The 24,338-nt window shown below is 36.4% G+C and overlaps 1 protein-coding gene across 1 annotated transcript in view; it reads right to left on the bottom strand.

Moving 5' to 3' along the window:
* LOC102221233 (gamma-aminobutyric acid receptor subunit beta-2-like) overlaps window positions 1–23,771 on the bottom strand; it is a 41,617-nt gene extending 17,846 nt beyond the window's left edge. Inside the window, exons 1-4 of the mRNA XM_005808769.3 lie at window positions 23,425–23,771; window positions 23,174–23,271; window positions 22,531–22,598; window positions 2,042–2,262 (exon numbers count right to left, since the gene is read on the bottom strand). Coding sequence (XP_005808826.2) covers window positions 2,042–2,262; window positions 22,531–22,598; window positions 23,174–23,271; window positions 23,425–23,600 — 563 coding nt within the window. The 5' untranslated portion in view covers window positions 23,601–23,771. The remainder of the gene's footprint in view (window positions 1–2,041; window positions 2,263–22,530; window positions 22,599–23,173; window positions 23,272–23,424) is intronic.
* Between the last annotated feature and the right edge of the window lie 567 nt (window positions 23,772–24,338).

The raw sequence follows: 24,338 nt of genomic DNA, 5'->3' as shown, positions 1-24,338 counted from the left end.
GTGAGCTACAAGTTAGAATATAACTGGATAGGAAGAGTTATAAAAATGATTCAATATGCCCTTTAATGCCACAGTCTTCCACTGCTGCTATCATCCATCTCTTTTAACAACTTTTAATGAAAGCTGAAAAGAGAGAAGGGATTCCTTACCGCTGTGGTTATGCATTTCCTCACATTTAGAGAAAATATACCACAATACAACATGTCATATTAAGTGACAGTGCTTCCAGCTTGAGGAACTGAAAAAAAGTTGAAAGTCAAACCTCTGAAAACAGAAATGGTTTGAAAACTTTAACTTCAACCAATAAGGAAGAAAGGGATTGTTACTTTGCACTCTGGGCTACATGCAAACTCATTTAACAGTTTAAATCAAAGCTGTTTACTGGAACAGATAGTTTTATTATTTTAACCGTTGTAGTGTAAAGGGACTTAAGAAAAAAAAATCTGCAAGCCAATTACAGTATGCTGAAAATAACAAAGATGGAGCGTGAGTACAGAACTAAGATGAGATGAAGACCAGATGGAGCAAATGACAACTTAAAAAATGCTATTATGTCTTTAAATGTTCAACCACAGAGGTAGTTGAAATGGCTCTTTTTAAAATTAAGTTCATTCACCATATACACAATCTTTGAATAAACTATTCATCATTTAGCCATGGTGCATCACTCATCAACTATCATCCAATCAGAGGATACGGTGGTGTCTTATTCAGCCATTGTAGCTACAAGATTCATTACCTGAATACTATGTACTACGTATTCAACATTTTAGGGAAATTGTAGTCATCAATTTTACAGAAGAGCTATGGATTCAACTCATTTGAATGATTCACATCTTTTTAATGAACTGTCTTGCTGTGAGAGCTCTGGTTCAAGATCCCCCCGGACCCCCATCAAAACACTACCAACTATGAAGAAGACTACTTCCTGTTGTCATCTTAATGGTTTCCATTACAGTTCTATGAAATACATCTATTTTGATGTAACCTCACTAGGATGAGGTGCACTAGGATGCACCTCATCCTAGTGAAGAACTTTCATTTCCAAAATTGAGTTATTTTGAAATCGGTGTGTTTCCATGAAGCAAACTTATTTGAATTTCAAATTGTTCAATTCTATAGTTAATGGAAATACAGCTGGTGTTTCCTCACCAAGGCCCTCTCTGGAGCCAGACCAGGACATGGGGCCCGCTGGCAAGCATCTCATGGACGTCCTTTTACCCATGGAGGCCAGCCAATAACAGCCCAAAGAGAAAACCCGAGTGATTGATCCAAACACTAATCAGTGAAATTGTTTTTCCTAAAATGTCTGTCTTTAACATCTTCTCAATCTTGGATGTCTTTAAAAAGGGGCAACAAGGTGAGAAACAGCACTGCCTAATGCCATGCTACATACAGGTGGAGAAAACTTCAGTCGCACCTACATTTTCTTACTTATCTCTTCAAAAGAATTTATATTTTAGGTTTTAGACTGTAACTTTAAAAAGTAGTCTCCACTATAAAACATCTTGTTGAATAAAACAAAAAAAAACCTAGTCATTGCAAGAAAATAGAATCAACACACTTTAAAATATGCATAGTTAAGCTGCATTGTAACAATGACTACAATAAAAGCATCTATATTTGCTGAATTGATTTGGAAAAAATCATTTCAAAGTGCCAGAACTGAGCAGATGATTAGCCTGCAAACTGGTCAGCGAGATGCTAATCCCTGGTGTACATTAAAACAGAGAAGTTTTTCAATTTGAAATTTAAGGTCCTTTAAGTCTTTGCAAAACCCCTAATCTAACATAAAAGTCATTTATTACACATATTTCTGCTGCACCCAGAAGTTATATTATATTTCCATAATTCGCCTCTGAGTGTAGATTTACTGCTATAGAGAAGGTGAAAAATTCATTTGGTTTAAAGTTTATGTTCTAACTTACTGAAAGCACCCATCATTATTTACTTTATTTGTGCTGTAAAGACGAACATGAAATCCAACCCAGACATCTTGTAATGTAGTTGTAAATACTACTTCAAGAGATTAAAATCTGACCTGAGGCCGTACAATACGGTGCCATCCGGATGCAGTCGGATCATTCGATTTTTCACTGTGACACCATGAACAAACGACTTCTTGTCATTGAGGAAGTAGGTGTCGGGGACCCAGAGCTGGTCAGCCACCCGGTTATCTAAGGTCAGATTGAGGGAGATCTCTGAGTAGGACAGCCGCTTGTCTCGCCAGGCCTGCTGGAAGTACATTGTCAATGTGTAGTCCTGTGAGTGCAAAGGAGGACAGAGAAACAGAAAAAAAACAATAGAGATAAGATGTCAAACTGGCAAAGACGTACAAAAGAGATGAGCAAGAGAGGAAAAGGTTATTTCACAAAGCAAGCATTTTACAAAAATGTGCTGTTCTGCTTTTTTCCTGGCAAGAACTAAGTTTAGATAAGACTAGATTTTAATGTTGAATGAAATTCAGACTCAAGCAAATGGAGGAGGAGCAGCTGTACTGGGCAAAGAAGGGCCCAGTACACAACAGAAACGTCAGTGAGAAGCACCAATGGTCTGGATTGCACCAACTGTGCTTCTTATATACAATGAGATAAAAGTTTCTATTTGCTATGTTGCTTAAAAACATCTGGGTCAAAAGTGTACAGTACAGCTACAAAAAAGAAAGTACAAGACTTTCCTACAGCTTCCCTGTGGTTTAACGTTTATGGGATCTGACAAAACATTGTGACCACCTAATTATTAGTGGGTTGGTCCCACTTTTGATGCCAGGACATCTATGATCCACTGACATATGAACTTTAGATTCCTGAAGATGATCCATGTTTTCTAGCATCAGAAAAGGAACAATGGAAGAAGAAATGACAATAAAATCATTGCTCCAGCACACTGGTCAGAAGGATATAGGTTCTGTTGATTTGACCAGTTGTGCATGTTCTCATTTTTCTAGCTATATGTGAACATCCTGATTGGTATTCCCCTAACAGGAAGAGCAGCAGTTTCTCATGCTTACAAGGTCAAACTATTTAGTTAGAGTTGTTGATTCCTCTTCTGCTCCCAGTTGCAAATTACAGGCAGATTTTTTTTTCAGCAACATCAAAAGGTGTTCACTGTAGGAACTACAGTAAATAATGTGAGCCTCAGGCAAATGAATGAATTTCAAAGGGATGTTTTAGATAGAATTCTCTCAAGATATGTAACACTAAAGTATTATAAGTTTTATGGGACTGCTTGCAAACACAACCAGTTATTCTTGTACTACTTCGAAACACCAAAATATGTATTTAAACGGTAGCTTATGCATGATGGGCATTGTTAGAAAGTGATCCCTGAATAAAACCTTGGGCTGGCTCCGAGGTGCACTGTCTCGACTGTGAAATACTCTGTTTACATTTTATTTACTTTTACAGTAAATTAGTCAATTCTGGCAAACCTTTATCACCAAATACTGAAATTAAGAACCAAGAACAATAGTTATATACTGAATAATAAAGATCTTCATGAATTGTGGACAGAATATGAACTTGGAAAAAAAAAGTTGAGATTAAAACTTTGTGAGTGACTTTGTTTTGTGCAAAGCTTCTACAGTCAGACTTTTGTCAGATTCTTAATATATGATTTTCCATTTATTGATTAAGCTATTCTCATTGAAAATCACAATTAGAGAAGCACAAAGTGCCACTTAGACATCTTTGTTGTTGTTGTATCTCAAATTAAGGTTGTATAAACCACATAAGATTAAAGTAATGGGCAGTTGGATAGAAAGCATTAACATCCTTGCAGTCAAGTATCTGTTTGCTCTGTTAATATCCAGCAATTTTATAAAACATCTTATAAAGCACATGTTCTCAATACTTGTGAATATAAGCTTTCTGTCACACACAAGCATACAGTCATACTGTAAGTTAATAATTTATAAACAAATAGAAGCAGTTTAACAGATTACAAAATAATTATTTGATAGTCAATCTAGGACATGGCAAAAACAAACCCAGGAGTGAGATTCTCCTGAAACTGAATTCAGCAAGAAGCCTACAGATCATCCATAAAAACTAGGTTAAATAAAATAGCTGTTTCAGGGAACTTTTTGTCATGACAGGCTCATCCTCTTCCCCACAAAGGGGCTGAACATGCATTTTTGAAAACACCCATTGGCTATGGATCTGACATCCAACAGCACCTTGGGAACTGTAAGCTGGGATGTTGATTAGGGCGAGTCAGGGAAATGGGAGCAGCCTTCCTCATGTTTGACTTAAATAGGTTCTGTCATGTTATTGTTATTTGTAGCATATTTTGCTACTGGTGCTGACAGCCATGTTTGAGAACAGAGTTTTATTTAAAGACATAACCATAATTGGTCTAGGAAGAAAATCCTGATCTGAGCAGAGCAGAGTTAAAACTCAGCATGGTGCTATTCAATTATTTACATTGGAGGGCATTTGTGAAATATATTTAAGAAAGAAACAGATTAAAGAGAAAAAGAGGGGCACTATATACAGAAATAATTTGTTCCTACCCAAAGGCAAAATGCATCAAATGTAGGAAGGTTGAAGATAACTGAATAACATCTTTATTGTAATTTGTTTTTAACTTTGAAGAAAGTTTGCATCAATTGCAAATTGATGTTTGCAATTTCGGTTGCACAAGCACATCTCTGACTGCATGTGCTGCCTGCGCTACTCTTTGGTCCCAGGTTGGTGATTATGTAACAGCTCACACTCTACTTTCCACCATGCTGAGCACCACAGCGTGTGCAGCGAAGATATGCTTGTTGCCATGCCATCCTCTAAAACTACCTACTTTACAGTCATTAAAACATATCGCCAGTCTTTAGCACTTACTTTGACGTGCGAAACTGTAGAAATGCCTCTCTTACATATGCATAATGAAGCTTTTATGTCAGGCTATCAGTACAGAATCAATAAATGAGACATACACAGTCAACTAAACGCAACACATTATATCTGCACTGTGGATAGTGTGCCAGCATTGAGATTTTACTTTGAACATCCAGCTCCTGTGTCTTTAGTGTTTCCTCTCTGTGAGAAACTGGGAAAAAATGAGGCTCCACATCTAAAACAAAACTGCAATGGGGGGTTGTCATAAAAACTGTCATAATGAGCATCAGTACATAAACTATGGAGATGTAAAAAGAGATCGTAGAGAGAAACGGAAAGAGACAGTGATTATGAAATAAAGATGTTGAATTTATGAAAGCAGCTCCCCAGCTACAAAGGAAGACAATGTGCCATCAGGACTCTTACAGAATTCATTATCAAAATTTAATAATGCCCAGTTCCCATTGCCTGCAGAGGTAATAGGTTTCCTAATTAAGATGGCTTCTAACCAAACTGTTTATAATTAAACTTGTTAAATGTAACCAATTTTATTTTATTGTATGGACTATCTTATGCCAATGGGCTCAGAAACCATAGTAAGTGAAGGCATAAGTGGAACAACTAAATGTGTAATTCTTTGACAGTCTAATTTCAGATCCATGTTTTAATGCGAACCACTTGGAAGTATGCCACAAGGAGTTTTTTTTTGGTTTGTTTGTTTTACTTACCTCACTTTATTAAAAACACATGCAGGTCCAAAAGAAAGAAGAGGAAAATACTATCATTTTACGTAAAAGTCACGACGCAATGGGCCTTATTAGAACAGAACATATTCAAATATAACCTTACTCAGTTTAATGAAGTTTACTGAGTTTATTTTTCTGATTGTGCTCTGTAGGAGGAGTGCAGTGGGAAGAGTGGGTGTCATGCAATGGGAAGGTTGTAAGTTTAATTCCAGTGCTTCAAGGGTTAACATGCATTTGATATTTGACATTCTGCGAACCTTGGTTGCAATGAGTGGTTGTTTGAGCTACTTTTGCCTTACCATTTTAAACCAGTCTGAACCCATTACCCTGACCTCTGAAATCAACAAGGATTTTTCTTACACTGCTATGATTACTGTAACGTATCTACAAAAAGAAAACCACCAACAACTGGTAAAGATCAGCAATGAAAGAATAATGGAGTAGAGATGGCAGTGCAAGTCATTTAAAATTATTCTTCCAAAAGATGTGTAACAATGGAGCTAAAGTCCACTTGAACTACAGAGCCTGATTTCTGAGATGCTCTTCAGATACAGATGCAGGTGGACCAGATTTTAGATCCACTGCTAGTATAAAACTTTGGCTTATTTTCAGTGCAGCACTAGGAAGATCTAAGAGCATTTTCTGAGCACGTATTAGATTAGGAATCAGAATGCTTTCAATTTTGAATGAAGGCTTGAGGTCATAATGACCAGCACTGGAAACAAATAATTTCCAGTGGCATGTGGTAATGCTCATAAGTCTCCCAGAACAGGATGTACAAATCCCTAATCCAAAATATGAGCTAATATTGCATTTATCAGATAGATATTATGTACTATATCTAAAGCTTTTTAACATGTTCTAATCAATCCCGTACAATTGAAAAATATAATAGCAACCAGGTCAAATTATATTTTTCAAAATTGGAAAGTTTTCTTTGGTTGACCTTTCTTTTTTCTGTTTTATTTGAAAATTGTGTATCTTACCTTTATTTTCATATAAGTGCATGGACCGATCGTTCCCTAAAAATCTGTCATTGTAAATAAAAATAAAAAAAGAAAAAGTGACTAAAAGTGGACATCATGGCTATATACATCCTTACATTTCTCCTTAAATCTTGTTTTGTGTGACAGATGTGGGAAAGTATGGCAAGTTTGCTTAAAGGGATGGAAGGCGCAGAGGCTTAGCTGGGGGTATATGAAAGACATTTCAGAGCTCAGTGGAGCAGTGATGCAAATTGCTTTTATTCTCTGGTTGTGATTTCAGAACCAGCAGTGACCTTCCTGTGCACACCCTCTTCTTTCTCTTTCCTAATTCTGTTCTGTGCTCTGGCTATAATTTTTTTTTTCTTTTCCAGTTTTTCTCCACTAGATTTTGTTTCTGTTATTTGAATATACAGTAGGTGTAAAAATGCAGAACAGAGATTAAAAACACAACAACACAAAACGCACAAAACTAAGTAAGCAAGAAAAGAAGATATAATAAAAAAATGACATGAAGGTGAGGAAACAATCAGATAGTGACACTTGGAATTAAAAGATACATTTATTCAATTTTCTAAAACCCTACAACATCAATGGCAAACAAATAAGTACAAAAATCAAATGATTAGTTTTGAAATGCAAAACTGTGGAACATAAATCATAATATGATTTTCTCTACACTAAAACAGTCCATAAATTGTGAAAGCAAAAGAAGAAAATTCAAATAAAATTTTAATCAAAATGTCTTTAGTCTGTGTGGAAACTTAATCTACAGGTACATTTAACAAAATCTGATTATTGCATAAAAAGCAATATTTCTTGCCAGTCATCTCAGGAAGCGAAGTGCTCATTTCATACAGATATATAACACAAAGAGTAAAATATTTCAAGCTTTTATTTTTTTGCAAGTTTGATTATTATGGATTATAGATATAAAATAAATAAGTGGATGAAAAATATTTTTTATGACAGCTTACTTTTTACAGTAATGACAGGGTATTTTGATGAAAGTGGCCATTGAAGTTCTTGACTTTCAATCATTAACCTGTTCTCTACACCCAGGTAATCATGTTCCTGGTTATGAGAGGTTAACAGGGGTAGGGTCGGGGGGCTGCCTCCTATTATCAGCGGTCAGAGGGCAAGAATTGGAGTGAACTCTGCACAGATTCCACAGTCCAAGGCTGCCACAGAGAAACTTTAGACATGTAACGTTCACACAAACAACCACATCGAAGGTTCACCATTCTCCAATTACCCAAGCATCTTTGATTTTGGACTGTGTATTGAAACCTGGAGGAAAATGTAGACAGAGGAAACCCCTGCAAACTAAACACAAAGTTTTAGTTTGCATGCTAGTTTATCCCAGGCAAGATCTGAGCTAGGGCACATTTAATTTCAATTTTGGTCAGCAATAGAAAAGTGTTGGCTTCCTATGTGTGCCTTGAAATTAAGGTCCTAAGTGGATATTACTTTGGCCAAAGCTTTTAGACTGCATATGTTATTTATATTTTTCCTCTGAAAGCCATTTCCTTAGTTTATGGCTTGTTCAAAACAAGATGATGTATTTCAGCACAAAAAAAAGCATGAACTCGTTTGTTTACTTGTACTTTGTCTAACCTCTTTTTCCATTACATGGATGCTGTCATGCTTTTTCAGTCTCCCTTCCATCTTTCAGTACACATCCCATTTTCCCTCCATAATCTTTTATCATTTACTTGGGCCTGGACATGGCTTTCAAGAGAACTCACTGAAGGTGAATCAAATTTAGAAAACAACCCTCTCCCCCTTCCCTATCCTTTAGTTCTCCCAAAGTAGAAGTTCACAGCTTTGCCAGTTGGCAGTCATGCAGCTAAACTGACTACATAGAATTTATTAGAGTTGATTGGAGCATCTGCAGGCTTTTTCAGTCTCTGGTGATGAGTTGAGTGGAGTGGCAATTCAGATCGGGAGGTCATGGACTCATGGTGGTGGGGGGACTACAGAGCAGAAGGCAGATTATTAGGGTGCATTTGAATTGGACTGGAAGACAGGGGAGAGCTTGCAGGAATTTTCAATTCCAGCTGTCATTCCTGTGAAATGGAAGGTTACAGAAATGAGGGCTAAAAATTGAATAGGTTTTAGGAGGAGTATGTCCCAATTCCTGCTTCTGATGGAATTAATTGTGTGTTTTAGTGTAGAGGTGGATGAGAGGAGTAGATTAATGACTTTTTTGGCTTTTGGGAAACTGCACTTGAACCTTTTCAGATTTTGTCACATTCAAACCACAGACTTCATACGATTTTGTGATTTTATGGGAAACCAGCACCCACAGTTTGGATGGATAGAATGTTCACTGTGATGCAGAATTAGTTTTACATTGAATATATTAGACATTCCATTCAACAACAGCTTTGTCAGTGAAGCTCTTCCATAAAAAGTAAATTTGTTGACTCCACATCCTTTTCCTTCTTCCACAGTTCTTGTGGGTCTCTTGGCTGCAAATCTTCTCTTTGCAAAGTCAGTTTGTTTAGGTGGACAGCAGCATATTGGTAGGTTTACAGTGTCGGTTTCCACTTTCAGATAAAAGTATTTAAAGATTGTGACATTGTTTTATAACCAAACTCGCATTAAACTTCTACACACCCTCAACTTTACCCTCCATGCATGTTACTTGGTTTTCATAAGTCTCAGCATGCAGAATGTGTATCTAAGAAACCACTGAGGCTTTCACAGAGCAGCTGTAAAATGAGTGAGATTAAACACAGAAAATTACAATTCTTAACGAAGTGACTTTTGAAGGCAATTAATAGTGCTGTTTTCTTATCTGAGTAAAGACGGTTCTAGATGCAAAGGCATGCTACCGTGTTCAGATTTCCTTTTTATTTATTTAAATAAAACCATGTAGGATTTTTCTTAATGTGCTACTTTGTGTTGGCTCACTTCAGCTTCCAATAGAATGTACTGCAATCTAATGGTGTAATATGACGCTATATAAAGAGGTGTCGAGTAAAATAAATTATTTTCTTTCTGACACTGCTTAAAGAGCACGTAGTGGAGACGTTTTGGTGTCAGATGTGCAGAAAACATGTCCCATTGAAATGATGCCACAAATAAAGCATCATAGAAGTCTATGAGTTCAGGGGAAAAGTTTTACTGTCTAATTCCAAAAAGCACAAATCACTTTGTCCGTAAGGTGAAAATGCAATACAGTCTACATACATCTAAAATGTGAAAACCTTCAGAGTCAGAGTTCTCTGACTACAGGTGTGATGGCATGTATGCACTATTCCCTTGAGCAAAAACATCCTTGAAGAAGCAATATTTCCCCCGGTAGGAGTGACCTATACCAGACACATCAAGCCTTTTGTGTGTTGGCATGAGCGCCGGTGTGTTTGGAGGTGACATAAAAATATAGCGAAATAAATTTTTAAAAAGTCTTTTTAGATTCATTCATTGTTTCCTTATCTGCAAAATCACAAAATCATAGATAATTGAGGAACAAGAAATACCATAAAATTCATTATTAAGACTTAAAAAACTTTTTTTTTGTATTTCACTTTTTCAAAATCATCAGCAATTAACAATCACTAGGTGGTGTACATTTTTGTAACTGTAAATATAAAAGATACCCAAAAGTCTCACTTCAAAATAGCTTAAAGGTGTTTGCAAGAGATTCAAACTGTGGCTACTCTGAATCCCTCGCTTGGGGGGGAATGATTCCTTTATTATGATGGGAGGCTGGGCAGACCAGTCAGCACACTGCAACACATAAACACAGAGGAAACAACCATGCCCTCTAACCCCAACATGAACTCACTTCAAAGAAATGTCATAAACTATTAACCCATTTGTTGAGACAATTTGTTGAGATGGTTGTGAAAGTCAAACAAAACTAATAACGCTCAAAAAACCAGGAAGGACACAAGACAACATGTTAGATTCTCATTACTAATTACACTTCCACAGGACTAAATAAAGATGCACTAGTATAACTGCTAAAATTATTCTTAGTTGAACTATAGGTCAGAGGTGGGTAATTGAGTATCTTCAGCCCTGATGTCTTGAGTATCTACAAAGTTTCTTTGTTGCAATTAATCTAGTTTAAATGGTTGAGTTGTCTTTTCAGCCTTTCTCCAAGTTTGCTGGAGTCTGATGATGGATTTATTGGCTATAGATGTGCTAAAGCAGGGAAACATTGGTTTCTCTGCTCAATTTAACAATGGAACTCTTTGTCATCTTTCCCTATTTGTGCTATTAGAAGAGACAATGAACAATGAGAGTTTTTGTTTGTCTGATTTTGCTCTGTAAAAATTGACATTTTAAAAAGTACAGTATTAGATTGTTCCATAAAACACTAAAGGCGTGGTGGAAAAAGGTACCTAAAGCAAACGATGCCCTCTGCCACTCAATACTAACACATTATCATCTCTCAGTGTAATTTTCAGCTGCTGTGAAAACCAATCCACACCTGCCATCTCTCCAGCTCGGATATCAACTGTGTGAATTCTGATCATCACAGTTAAAGCTGAAACTAGAACTGCAGTCCACTAACAGTGAAGGGTTTCTACAAACTCTGAAAATCTGTGTTGTTACCAGACAAACGCCAAATTACGGAACTCACAAGTTTCTTCAACTGTCTATTTAAAACTGACAGTTATATACAGTGTGTATATATATATAATTTAAACCCTTCTCACCCACCGCGGGTGGTTCTTATCCTCTGAGCTCGGGTCCTCTACCAGAGGCCTGGGAGCTTGAGGGTTCTGCGCAGTATCTTGGCTGTGCCAAGGACTGCACATTTCTGGACTGAGATGTCTGATATATATATATATATATATATATATATATATATATATATATATATATATATATATATATATACAGTATGTTACTATATGCATATACTGTAGTATATGTAGACTGAGAAACTATTGACTTCTTAGTTTATGTCTGCACACATGTTTATAACAAAACATAATAGAACACATTAAAAGTTGGATTAATTCGTGATTATAGCTCACCACCTTAAATCAATAACTCCTGCCTTATATTGTTCAGTTTCACTCATATTCTATTCGTAGTAAAGATAATGCACAATGTTATGCACTAAATACTCTTTTAAAAATGTTGGGCTTATATAACTTTTTGAAAAAGAATAAGCTGGTTAACTTTATGATTAACAAATATTTGTAGTTTAAAACAAGTTTCGAATCTTAACAAAAATTCAGTCTAAAAATTCACATCCCAGTAAATCATTTGCATTTTTTTCTTTTTTGAGAATCACACAGACTGAGCAGTGTTGATTCAATTTAACACAATTAGTTAATAAACTGAACTTCAAAATAAGTTTTTGTTTACCAGTTTATTGCATCAGTAACTTGTGCAGTGGTTTTTACTGATAAAGAAATTATCAGGTTCTCAATAGTATTTTAATAAACATTTAAATCTGAAGAGCAAAATTGGTACTGTGTGGAACCGGCGTTTACGCAACGAATTAACGGATGTGCCTTTAATTCATTGTTGTTCATTTTAAAGTGAAAAGGAAGGTTAACAGAAAGACATTAAGCTCATTAGAAAGTGCTGGTGCTCAACATTGGAAAAGAAAAGAGAAAATGTCTTATGAACTCATGTAACAGTCAATGACACATTAATGTCACAGTCATAATCTTCTCTGAGTCACAGCTCTAAATTCAAATACAAATGACAGATACAGTGTTAATTATCCTCAGTTATAAATCATCACTTTTAGATCAAAGAAATTTAGAAAATCAATATTACATCCTACTGTTTCATAATATCAATGTTCAGAAGGTTTAATGTTTACACATAGGATTTTGAACTCTGTACAGTCACTTCAGGGGGTGTTAATTATGTGTTAATTATGTGTTAATTATGGTGGTGTTAATCAACCTGTGTCAAACTTTCTCCATTAAACTTGTTTAACAATAACATGATGGGTGAGCCCCTTCAGACCACAGCTAAGAGAAAAGATTACATACTTACCACCAGATTACTGTATATACCTACAATCAACCTTGACCAAATGGATTTCTTTTCTCAGTAAAATAAAGACATATATTAATAAAAACACTTAAGTGTTTCTGTAAAATTTAATTGCTGATCCCACCAGTCATTACAAACTCACTTTGTTGGTAACACATACATCCAGAAGCACACTTCAAAACACAATACACCTCTTACAGATTACAATGTCATTTTGGATTCTTTATTTAAACTGGTGAAACTAAGTATACTGTGTGCTTTTTAGAGCATGTAGATGGAATCTAGGTATTAGGTTTTATATCATATGTTGTATTTCTCACATCAGATCATGGGGTAACTCTACTCTGTGCTCACACACAGACTTATGCTCCCATATACAAGTAATACTTGTTCCATTATTCTGTTTTCCCTCTTAGCTTCATAGTGATTAGTTGTTTATAGATGACCTTCCTCTGGAGATGGGTCTGCGGTACAATATTTGTGTACTGACAAAAAGCCATTCGTTACGTTTGAGTTAGTCGTGGATTTGACCAAATATATAATATATAAATAATGGAACAAGTATGATCTGAAAAGAGCTAAAGCATTATGACATACTGGACAACTGTCCCTGGGAGCAGACTATTTACAATAAACTGTGAATGAGACACAATTTGCCACTTTTAACATAAACAACCAGCTGGCCTAAAGCCATGTCATCAAATGACACAAAATGTGTCCAGGCAGAACTTTTAAAAGCAAATATCTGTTGGTTCATTCTTAGCACGTCAGAGTTAAAAAGGCACTCAGAATGCACTCCACCACCAAGGCCAATCCCGAGGCTTTTAATTTCAAACCGTTCTATAGAAAGTGATCAGAATCAATGTCAAAATGTAATGAACTTTTCATTTAATCATCACTAAAACGCTCATGATGAAATAAGAGTTGATGGTTTTTACCAAATGACTTTCAAATGAAAAGAACAGAGCTCTGCAGCGTGCAAACCATGGGATAGAGAGTTGTAATAGAAATAGTGTGAATGTTAATTATTAACATTAACAATATTTTCCTTAATCTCATCCTGATTATTATATGTACACATGGCAAGTCTCTCTGCTTTCAGCCTCATCAACAAACAAAGTGCATCCAGGCTGATCTGCTGTCTTCATATTAGGATCAAGATCATGTTCTATAAATGAACCTACTCATACAAATCATTTTATATAGCTGCATAAATACTTAGCTTTTTGTTTTTATTAATGTGAGTTTAATTATGTAATACTTTAAAGCAGGTTTAAAGTCTACTCCCTTATGCTGGTTGTTTAAATCAATTGATAAATCTCAGCATCAGAGTTATTCTGATTAAATTACACAAAGGGTCATATGATCTTTTTGAGATTTGAAATTAAAAGTTCAGGACTTCGGCTCAACTTGGGACATTTACTGGACTCAAGAGTTGGCCAGAAAGATAAGAAAATTACTTGTGATTTGCAAAACAATTGCTTTATCCTACTTATGGTAATTTTATGGTGATCAGCACATGAAAGTCCTATCTAATGGAATATCAATATGTAAGTTGGACATAGATGGGATCACATTGCTAATCTTTCTGTTGAAAGATAAGTACTTTTCTTAGGAGTCTTTGCTTCAGTGAAGCCTGAAACCTGTGTAAATGTCAACTGCAGCACTTAAATGGAGCAGTGTGGCCAGTAAGCTGAGCGATGACTCCTGAAACGGTACTCTAACCGATTAACCCACTTTGATTTGCAACTCTGTCTAATCCCCCTGCAGCAGGGCCCAAATACAGTGTCATCATCAAACAAGCAGAGAAAAAAAGACAGACATGAGACTGAATCCACAGATAAAAAGAATATGGGCGAACATGAGACATACGACACGAGACAACTGTGAACTACATTTCCCATTTGTAGTGTAAATGGGCAGTATGCTTTGAATTCCCCAAGCTTTATTTCAAAAATGACAGTCTCCTCTTGAACTACAGTAACAGAAAACTGTTAAGAAGGTTAGTGAAAATGTTAGACTTAAAAGACTTGTTCAGCAAGTTTTGGAGACAATATTCTTACAACTTTTTTCCACTTCACCAAAGGGTGAGCATGCAACATTCATTTGGATTTTATTTTGGGTGGATTACTTGGGTTGTTAACAATCTGTGTCAATTGCATGTCAATAGAATTGCTAGAAATATAATATTTGAGAAAAATAATGTGTTCAGTTATTTTAGCCTCTGTTTATATGAATAAATAATCAATTAAACTGCATCCTAAGTAGCTGTGTAAACCTAAAAAGAACATACTATACAGAAATAAAGAATTGAGAATTAGAGACAGTAAAAGTTTGAAGTTTCATTTCACAATCCTCTATTTGCAACAGAAATGGTAGAAGTAATAAATAAAAACAAAATAATCCAGAGCTTTACTAATATATCTACCCAAACTTTCAGTGTTTGAAGCACTAGTGACTGATCTACGGTTTGAGTCTGTTATGTTCATGGTTACAAACACTATATATACTGTAGGTTGGGAGCTTTACACAGCAACAGGTTCTTGGGGAGGCTGAAAAGAAATAAGTAGCACTTTTCTAAGACGTTGCATTCATTAAATGTATTTGGCAAGTTCTTAAATAACTTATTTACAAATATTTGCCTATTTGAAAACATCAAAACATTAGTCTAAAATAGACTAATATCAAGATTGAATTTTCAGTGCTCTGTCAACTTGGCACTGCCTTCCCCGCAGAATCTTTCTAGTCTAGTCCTTAAGCATTTTAGAGACATTAAAACTGCAACAGCTCTCACTACGCAGAGACAGAAAATCTTTCAAAGAATCTGGCTCACTGCTTGGTCAAAAACAAACAATCAGAGCATGGAGGATGACCTTATCACTGTCAATCACACTCATGAATACGCTGCTCATACCCTCTAGCCTTGCTACTGTCTATGCTACAGCTCCTTCCCCACAACAGAACCTGCTGTGAACGTGCAGGCTAGTAAACATAGCCACTGGTGACTGCGGGTAAATGGTTTTTCTGTAGCAGTAAGTTGCTTCTTCGCAATTATCACAGCTGCCAAGACCAACATCCTTGTGATCTCAGTATGTTGCACTGTTTGTGTTACCCATGGTCACTGTCCCTTCTTTATATAGGCATGAGTAAAATATGTAAACCCTTTCTTTAGCAAAGAAAACTGTATTAATACATGTTCTTTTTATTGCATTAAAGCGGCCCCAGAATGTGATCCAGAAGGATTACTTAAACTCTGTAGAGCAGCAAGGGTATTGAAACCTTCACACATCAATAATGCAAGTTTGAATGTGGGTCGATTCAACACTTTGCTCACCCAAATCATGTATTCTTCCTTCACAGCATATCCCTTCGGACTTTCTCCAGCACATGGCTGTTCTATTTTCTAGTTTGTAATTTCTACAGAGTCTACATAGATTTCAGTGTTTTTATTCCTAACCTTATTAGTTGCAAAACAAGAAACTCTGGCATCCTTTTATGCAAAGGTGAAGTTAAATTACAGAAAAATACACAGGAAATTGGGACGTTTATTTTTCCATCTAGGGTTCAGCACTAGATACATGAACATGTACTGTATATTTGGCAGTATGCTTGTTTGTAATACTCTTGCTATTTTTGTTATAAGGATTTTTGGACTTGTTTTCAGGTGATTGTAAACTAATAATACAGATTATCTAAATTAGACTGGAACTGTTAATAATAACATTGAGAAAAGTAAGCCATAGCATTTTCATAACTCAAAATTAGGCTTCAAATCGCATTTATTGAAAATCTAGGGAACAAGTTATATCTGCTTGAAATGTGTGTGGAATTTAAAATAGTTTTTAGTGAGCATAGAAAACACTCAGACAATCACAAACAATAGATTGTGAAATCTTTCTAACAGGTCTTGGTTTAAGAAATGTCTTTCTGTAAAGGCCAAAATGCTTAACTCCCCTAAAATTTGTTAGTTGTATTACTTCGTTCATGTTTTGTAGATGACATATAAAGAACAAAGTTAGGGAATGTTTTCAAAATATTGAGCAGATGGTTTTAAGAATAAAAAGTGAAAATTTAAAGGTCAACTTAACTACAAGCAGTGAAAAAACGAGTAAGAAAGTGCAATATAAACTGAAAGCAGATTTCATTCGAGAGCACACACTGGTTTGGGTTATTTTACATTGCCGATGGTATTCTCTGATGTCAGGCTTTTCATTATGTGGATCCATTATGGTTTGTCTTTCTTCATTTTGGGGTTTGAGTGGCACTCTCTTAATTGTGTAATCCCTTGTTCTCTTGTCCTTTTCAGGATTTTCATAAAAATAGACCTATGTACTGTTTCTCTCCCTCTTAATTACTGTTCACCTGCTGCTGGGAAAAAGGGTTAAGAGCTCTTCATTTGAAATGTTCTAACATTATGAATAGGTTTTCAGCCACATCTAATGCTAGTGTGACTGGATTTTTTTCTTTTTGAAAGCACGTTTAAAAAGGCAACATATTTAGGTGGAAAATATGCTTCTCTACTTCAGATGGTTCTAATAGACTGCATTACACAAAAAATACAGTTAATTAATTTATAAAATTTATAAATTTGGCTCAATAATGTCTTCTTTAAGTTTTTTTAGAGTTCAGTAAAAGAATTTTGTCAAGGTGATGCCTGAAAAAACAAACTGCACCCAAGACTCATTTGCTAAATTTCACAGAATTACAGTTAAGCCAAACATTATTCATACCACTGGCATGAGTAGTAAGATAGACATCTCTACAAGTGTAATAAAATTATTGCTAGTAGTAGTTAGGGGAATACTTTACTTACTTTCAAAAAGAGGAAACCTGTTAGTAAAATAAATAAAGAAACCTAAATCTGATAAAGTATGAATAATTTTGATATAAACTGTAAATTCCAATAATGTCTGATTCTGCATCTTGCAGAGCTTTAATTAAAACTGTGATTAAATGATACACAAAGACTCAGTTCACTACTTAGGTGGGTTCTGGCTGGACTGGGTGGTACACTGGGTTATCAGACTGAATGCAAATGCTCACCACATGCATTTTTTCATTCAAAACATTTTAATTATGGTATAGTTTTTTTATTGTTTAAATAAAATTTTAAAATACCTACCACATATCAAATATTGTTTCTATTATAGAACATGGAACATTGTGTTATCATTTTATCCTTTAATATAAAACATACTGACAAAAGTATAAATCCATTTCTATTTATAGTACGTCCCATTTAAGCTAAAGCATAATTAGTGTCAAAAGTCCAAATGTATAACAAAAATATATGATTTTTGTTCTAAACATCTATAAACACAATTAAATAGCCAGGATCAATAATAGAACTTTCATTAATTAAAGAGAGATTTTTCCAGCCATCTTATGATATAGTGGTTAAGAGCCTCCAAAATCCTAGAGCCTCCATATGACTGGCTGTGCTGATTTCAGCCACTAATGAATTAGGAGGTCTGTCCAAACAACCAGCAGAATATTGAAAGTGACTGTAAAACAGATTTAAACACAACACTGATACAGAATTAATATCTGTTGGGTCTGGATGATGTATAAAGCAATAACACATAAGTGCTTCATCCAACTTCCTTCTCTTTAATATTGCAAAGTACATCATGATGTATCACAATGTAGGCAGTAGGGATGTTTTCGCAGCACAATGTTTATGCATTTACAGTAGACATGTTGAGAGAAGGAAATCACAACATACTGACATTGTGGTGGAGTGGAGAGGTAGTCGGGGAAGAATTTCATAGCCTTCCTCCAACAATCAATAAGCTCCTCTCGACCTTTATGTGCATCAATAATAGTATTTCTGCCTTTTGGATGAGGATGAGAGTTTTAGTTCATCCTTAGACAGGAGTATTCCTCTCCTGTAAAAGCTGCTGGCTTATAATTCAAGTGTTCAGGGGCTCAACTAAAAGTAAATATTGAGAGTAGAATGGCAGCAGAGGATCACTGAAGGGAATTGCTTGGAGATAAAAGAGAGAGAGACATCTAGAAGTGGTACACCATGCTCTCTTATTCTCCATCCTTTTTTTTTCAGAAGAAAAATTGAAGGCTTTAGTAGCCAAAGTGCTCTGCCCAGACATCTTACACGACATCAGCATGCAGTGTGTGTGTAAGACGGGGTGTATGTCCACCTCTGACTCATGCACAATGAACCTTCAGCACCAGCAGGTACACGACTTTCCCCCCAACATTAACAGCACAGTGATTTCTCCATGTGGCAACTTGATAATATTAAAGCTCCGTCTTATGTCTGTTTCCATCCGTTTCTCTTTCCGTTTACGTCGCACGCTCAGGGGTGAAAATTTGACCCACAGGTCTTATACACTCGCACCCTATCTGTTTTACCCAGCAGGCCTGGGATGTGCACTGTGATGCTCAGAAAGCACTGACCTTTTCTGGATGTGCAAGAAACACTAGCGACAGCCTCCTTATTTCATGTCCGGCTTCAGGCCTAAATGACATTTTGGCCTCATGTTGTCTGCATGATGCATGAGTATGTAAGGCTTCAGAAATCCAGATGTGAATACTTACATAAGTATCCCTCTCTTTAACTTTTTCACATGTTGCAGTTTTACAACCATAAATCTGGAGCAATGCAATGTTTAATAAATATACATAAAGGATGCTGTGTAGATGCCTGGTTCCCCCTTTCATCAAAACCTGAAACATAAAGTCTAGTATGACAAAAAGTCTTTAGGAGAACCTAATTAGCAAAGAGTCTGTGTGTAATTTAATCTCAGTATACATTTATCTGTGCTAGCAATGGTACATAGGGCTTCAGAAATTTATTGGAAAACATTTATGAAATAACAGTTTCAAGAAAACCAACGAACACTTGACATAACTCTCCTTTACAGCAGCACATAAATGTATAAAAGCTACAACTGTACCTGAAAAATCATCCATTGATGGTAAAACCTGGTAGTGGAGGATTATTGTTTGTGAATACTCCACTTCTATCATGGTCAGGGAAGCTCATAATCAATGTCAAACATGTTAAAAGCTGCAAACCGTTTTGAGACTGACCTGAATATTTATCTTCCAGCAGTAGAACCCTAAACATACAACATGATACAAATTCATTCAATATCCAAATATAGATACTGAAATTTATGACCGAATGTGAAAACATTATGGATGCTTCTATAAGGCACCGAACATCAATAAATGTTTTCTAATATTATCCTATCTTTGCATTTTCGTAACATTTCAGTTTTAGTTCTGAGTGTAAAACTGGAAAAATATTTGAGTCTGTATTGTAGATTTGAAAACTATTTCCTGTTTTTCTTTTTTGACAAAAAAAAAACAGGCTGAATTAACAGATGATGAATTTTAATACTGACTTTTTGGATGGTAACTCTTTTGTAGTAAACAAGATACTTGTTATTTTTTCTTCCCTGTTACATTAGTAATAGCTGAATAAAATGAGATGGTTTTAGGAGAAAACATTTTGCCTCATTTTGTGTCTGCTTCTAATGTGAAGTCTCCAACAGTGTGCATAGGCAAGAAATAACCTTCTGCATCATTCATACAGAACAAAGCATTGATGTCCTGCACGCTCATAATGACAAAAAGGACACTGTTGGAAGCATCCCTCTGTGACATATTTCCATTACCCTCAACTCAGTTCCCTATCTGTTCACTAAAAGACGGAACATAGGGCGGTTCTACCCGTGCACCAAATAAGTGCCGGATAGAGAGCCAGATGGGGTACAGGAAATGGAAGAAAGGAAAGTGCTTCTACACCAGCTGCTATTCTGAAAAGTGGCTACATTTATATTAGTGGGGAGAGCAGATCAAAGAGGATGAGACCATTACACACACACACACGTGGCCTTTTCTTTTTTACGAGGCTGCGATGGGTCAGGTGGTAATGACTCCCCTTTCACATTAGAGGGTGTTGAGCGAGCCAAACCCTCTCAAAGGAATGGGATGATCAAAGAGGCTGCACGGCACTCGCTTTGTATGTTAGCAGAGTTGGACTTTTTCTGTTTGGATGTGTGTATATACAGAAAACTTCAGCTCAAACTTGTTTTGAAGCAAGCAACTATTGAGCACAGGTGTAACTATATACTTTAAGATCTTAAAGTTGCTAATGTCAAAAAAGAAAGGAGGAATTCATTTCAGGAAAATAACTTTTGTCTAACTTTAGTTCTCATGATCCCTGAGCATTGTTTTATTTTCTGAACAAAACATTGTGGTCGTAGCTCTTGTCAAACGTTGGAGATAACATTTGACAAGAGCAACATTTATGTCTTACTAACTGTTTATGTGGACAGGAAAAAGGCTAAGAAGAACGGGACTTTAGTCATACTTGAAAAATAAATCAGAAGAACCTACACTTGATAATGAAAGAGAATGAAAACCCAAAATTCAGTGTTTCATAAAATTAGAATAATGTTAAAAAGTTATCACATTCATAGAAAGTTGAGTGGAAGAAAAAGCGTGGTAGGAAAGGATGCACCAGCAAAAGGGATAGCAGCATTCTCGAGAGTATTGCTGAGCAAAATCCATGAGTGAATTTTGGGGAGTTTCTCAATGGAGATGCTCATTTCATTTTCCAGCAGAACTTGGCACCTGCTTACACTGCCAAATGTACTAAAAGCTTATTCTTGATGTTACTGTGCTTGCCTGGCCATCAAACAAGCATGACTTAAACCCATAGAGACTCTATGGAGTATTGTCAAGAGTTTAATGAAAGACACCAGACCCAACAATGCAGATGACCTTTAAGCTGCTATCAAATCAACCTGACTCATGACTTCACAATGCCACTTGCAAACCAAGTTGGACTAATAACACTGCCTCCATGCCACACTGCATTGATGAAATAAACTATGCAAAAGGAACCACTACAAAGTAATTAATATGTGGAAATGAAGACTTTTCAGAAGCCTGACTTTTCTGTTTATAATATGCTGTTTTGGATGGATGGAGGTTACTGAAAATTTGCTCTGTATGTACGTATATACGTATTTGTCTGCTTGCATCAGTTTCCAAGCCGAGACATCTTACGGCTTGGAAACTGCCATAAGATGTCAGATACAAGTGTGTGCACAGAAGATACACAGTTGGTTCTTCTGTGTAAATACAAGTGAACAGACATAAAATATCAGACTTCATATTATCTGCAACTAAAGATTTTACAGGACCAAGATACAAATGTACTTCTGTCAGCTTTCCGGTGATTCTACCCCCCCAAAAATCGGTTTTAAAAATATGCAATAGAAACACAGTGTAGGTCAAGCACAGGAAGAAGCATCTAACCAAAATAAAAGTAAAAACTTTGATGACAGTGGATCTAAGAATGCATATTAGCTTAATTTTTTTTTTCTCACTTTGTCACCTTAATCATGTCAAGCGTGACCTTCAACCGTGATAAGATGCAGCCTTGTCTGTCTGGGAAAAATAATAATAAAGTGCAGTTCTACAATTTCAACACTAAGAGGCGCACTTGTATGAAACTTAATCTCCGATGCTCATACACACAACACCTATGTTCATCCACAGTCACCGGTCCTGGAGAAACAGTTACGACAAAACCTTCTACATCAGGAAATAAGTTAAAAAAAATGCGTCTTGATCAAGAAATGTTCCTTCAGACATAGTAAAAGATGGGTTAATGTACTCTTCAAATATTGATTTAATAGAGATGGTGATTCTTGGAATGATCATTTCTACGCTCCACAAATTTAAGTGCTAAACTTTAAATAAAACATCTGTCTTTATCAAGAAGTTGTAAGGGAGCAGCAAAAATAAAGTCATGGCATCATCCTCGCAACTTTAATGGCCCTTATAGTCTTAAAGTGATCAGGTCAGTGTCACGTAGTTCCCCGTAACGGAGGGTTTCCCTATTGCGCTTTGAGGGAGGTGGGAGGGACTGGAGGTGTCTCCCTCAGGAGGCGATTACAACGGGCACCAGTTTCTTGAAATTATAAATGTTGTTGGTTTTCTTACCATGTTGACTTCTGATACCATGTCTATGCTGGCTATGTCTATATTCATTCCCACTCCAACTGGAGGACCTGGGACAGACGAAAAACACAGTAAGCATCAGGAAACAGCAGGAGTTAAACCGCCAAAAGGAATCAAATTATTGACTTTCATCAGTAGAAAGAGTTTAAAATAGGTGTGTAATGAGAACACAGATTAACACTTGTAAATTTAGCTGTTGTCAGGCGGATGATTAGTTCACAGTTCTCACGCCAGGGTTAGGATTAGATGCGCTGACCTGCAATCAAAGTGTCTTCCTCACAGTAAATCACAATCCCTCCAAATATGCATTTCTGATCGCCAAAAATATTAAGATATTAAAAAGAAATCAACACGGAGATGACTGACACATTTTCTTTCTTTCTTTTAGTATTTTTCGTGTTATCGGTGTCTGAGATATATTACTCATTTACGCCAGCATTATGACAGGATGTTTCAACTTATCATCAGACTGTATCATATAGATTGTCTAGGAATGCTTTATCATTAAAATTCTTAGATTAGTGATACAACTACTTTCGGGAACCAAGTTGGACTAATGACGCTGTACTACTCCCGCCTGGCAACGGTCAATCTGGAACAAAATGTTTGTAATGGACCTAATTACCTCCGAAATCTGGCCTCAGTCGTATATCATAACCTTTTAACAGTCTGTCCACCGTTTCTTTGACCAAAGGCATATTGCTAGGGTCATTTACACTGGCACTATAGGAGGAAGAAAAGAAAGAGAAAGCAGAGAGCAGAGCTTTAGAGACGGAGAACTGCTGTGCAATACATGACAATTGTTTTGCATCCCGCTTGTAAGACAGTCACACTTAGTAAAATGAGTGGAGCATCCTCCGACCCCCTTTCACTCACCTTTGAGCGCGCATCACAGCTGCCATGAAGAAGATCAACAAGACACACGTCGTCCTCATCCCTCTCGCGCTTACGGCTGCAATTTTAAAATTATATGGTTTTCGGTTTCTTTTAGTGAAGACTTGACGAGGTCTAAGTTGTTCTCGCCAGTGCAGTAATTCCAATACCGGGCGCATGCGTATTTCAGATCACAACATCAAGAAGCAGCAGCGGTGCTGCTGTTGATGCCAATGGCAGATCCAGACAAGAAAGAATTTAAAGGAGAATCATGACTCCGTGTTACCCAAAAGGACAAGGGGTCTTCCCATATTTAAGTTCGGTTTTAAGTGTTTAAGAAATAACGGGGGGAGAGGGGTGTGGGGGACTGTAAGAAAAAAGTTTAGGGGAAAAGTGAGGAAATGTGGGTGGGGTGTTCTCTTTCCATTCGCTGTTCCTGAACCTGACGTTCAGCTGACACTGAACAAGTCCTGCAACCCTGCTTCCTCCAGCAGTTACTGGAGCATCGGGGGTGGGGAATCCCGACAAAATAACTCCTACTGAAAAATATTAAATCTATCTATCTATCTATCTATCTATCTATCTATCTATCTATCTATCTATCTATCTATCTATCTATCTATCTATCTATCTATCTATCTATCTATCTATCTATCTATCTATCTATCTATCTATCTATCTATCTATCAAACCCATCCAGTTGCTCTGTCCATGGTGCTGAATACAGTCTCCAGTCTCACTCCCCAGGACACACTTCACAGTGCCTCTTTCCTTGTGAGGAAAATGTAGTAAACTTCGGGGTTTCATGCTACAAATGATTCTCTGTACCAACACTTGCTCACGCATCGATCTCAACTCATCCGGGGTTTTGATGAGAGGAGAGCCTTAATGCCCAGGGAAGCGCAGTGTCCATGCAG

This window comes from Xiphophorus maculatus, chromosome 11 (assembly GCF_002775205.1).
Source record: "Xiphophorus maculatus strain JP 163 A chromosome 11, X_maculatus-5.0-male, whole genome shotgun sequence".
In the NCBI taxonomy this organism is placed as follows: Eukaryota; Metazoa; Chordata; class Actinopteri; order Cyprinodontiformes; family Poeciliidae; genus Xiphophorus; species Xiphophorus maculatus.
This window is presented reverse-complemented; position numbering and strand designations above follow the sequence as displayed.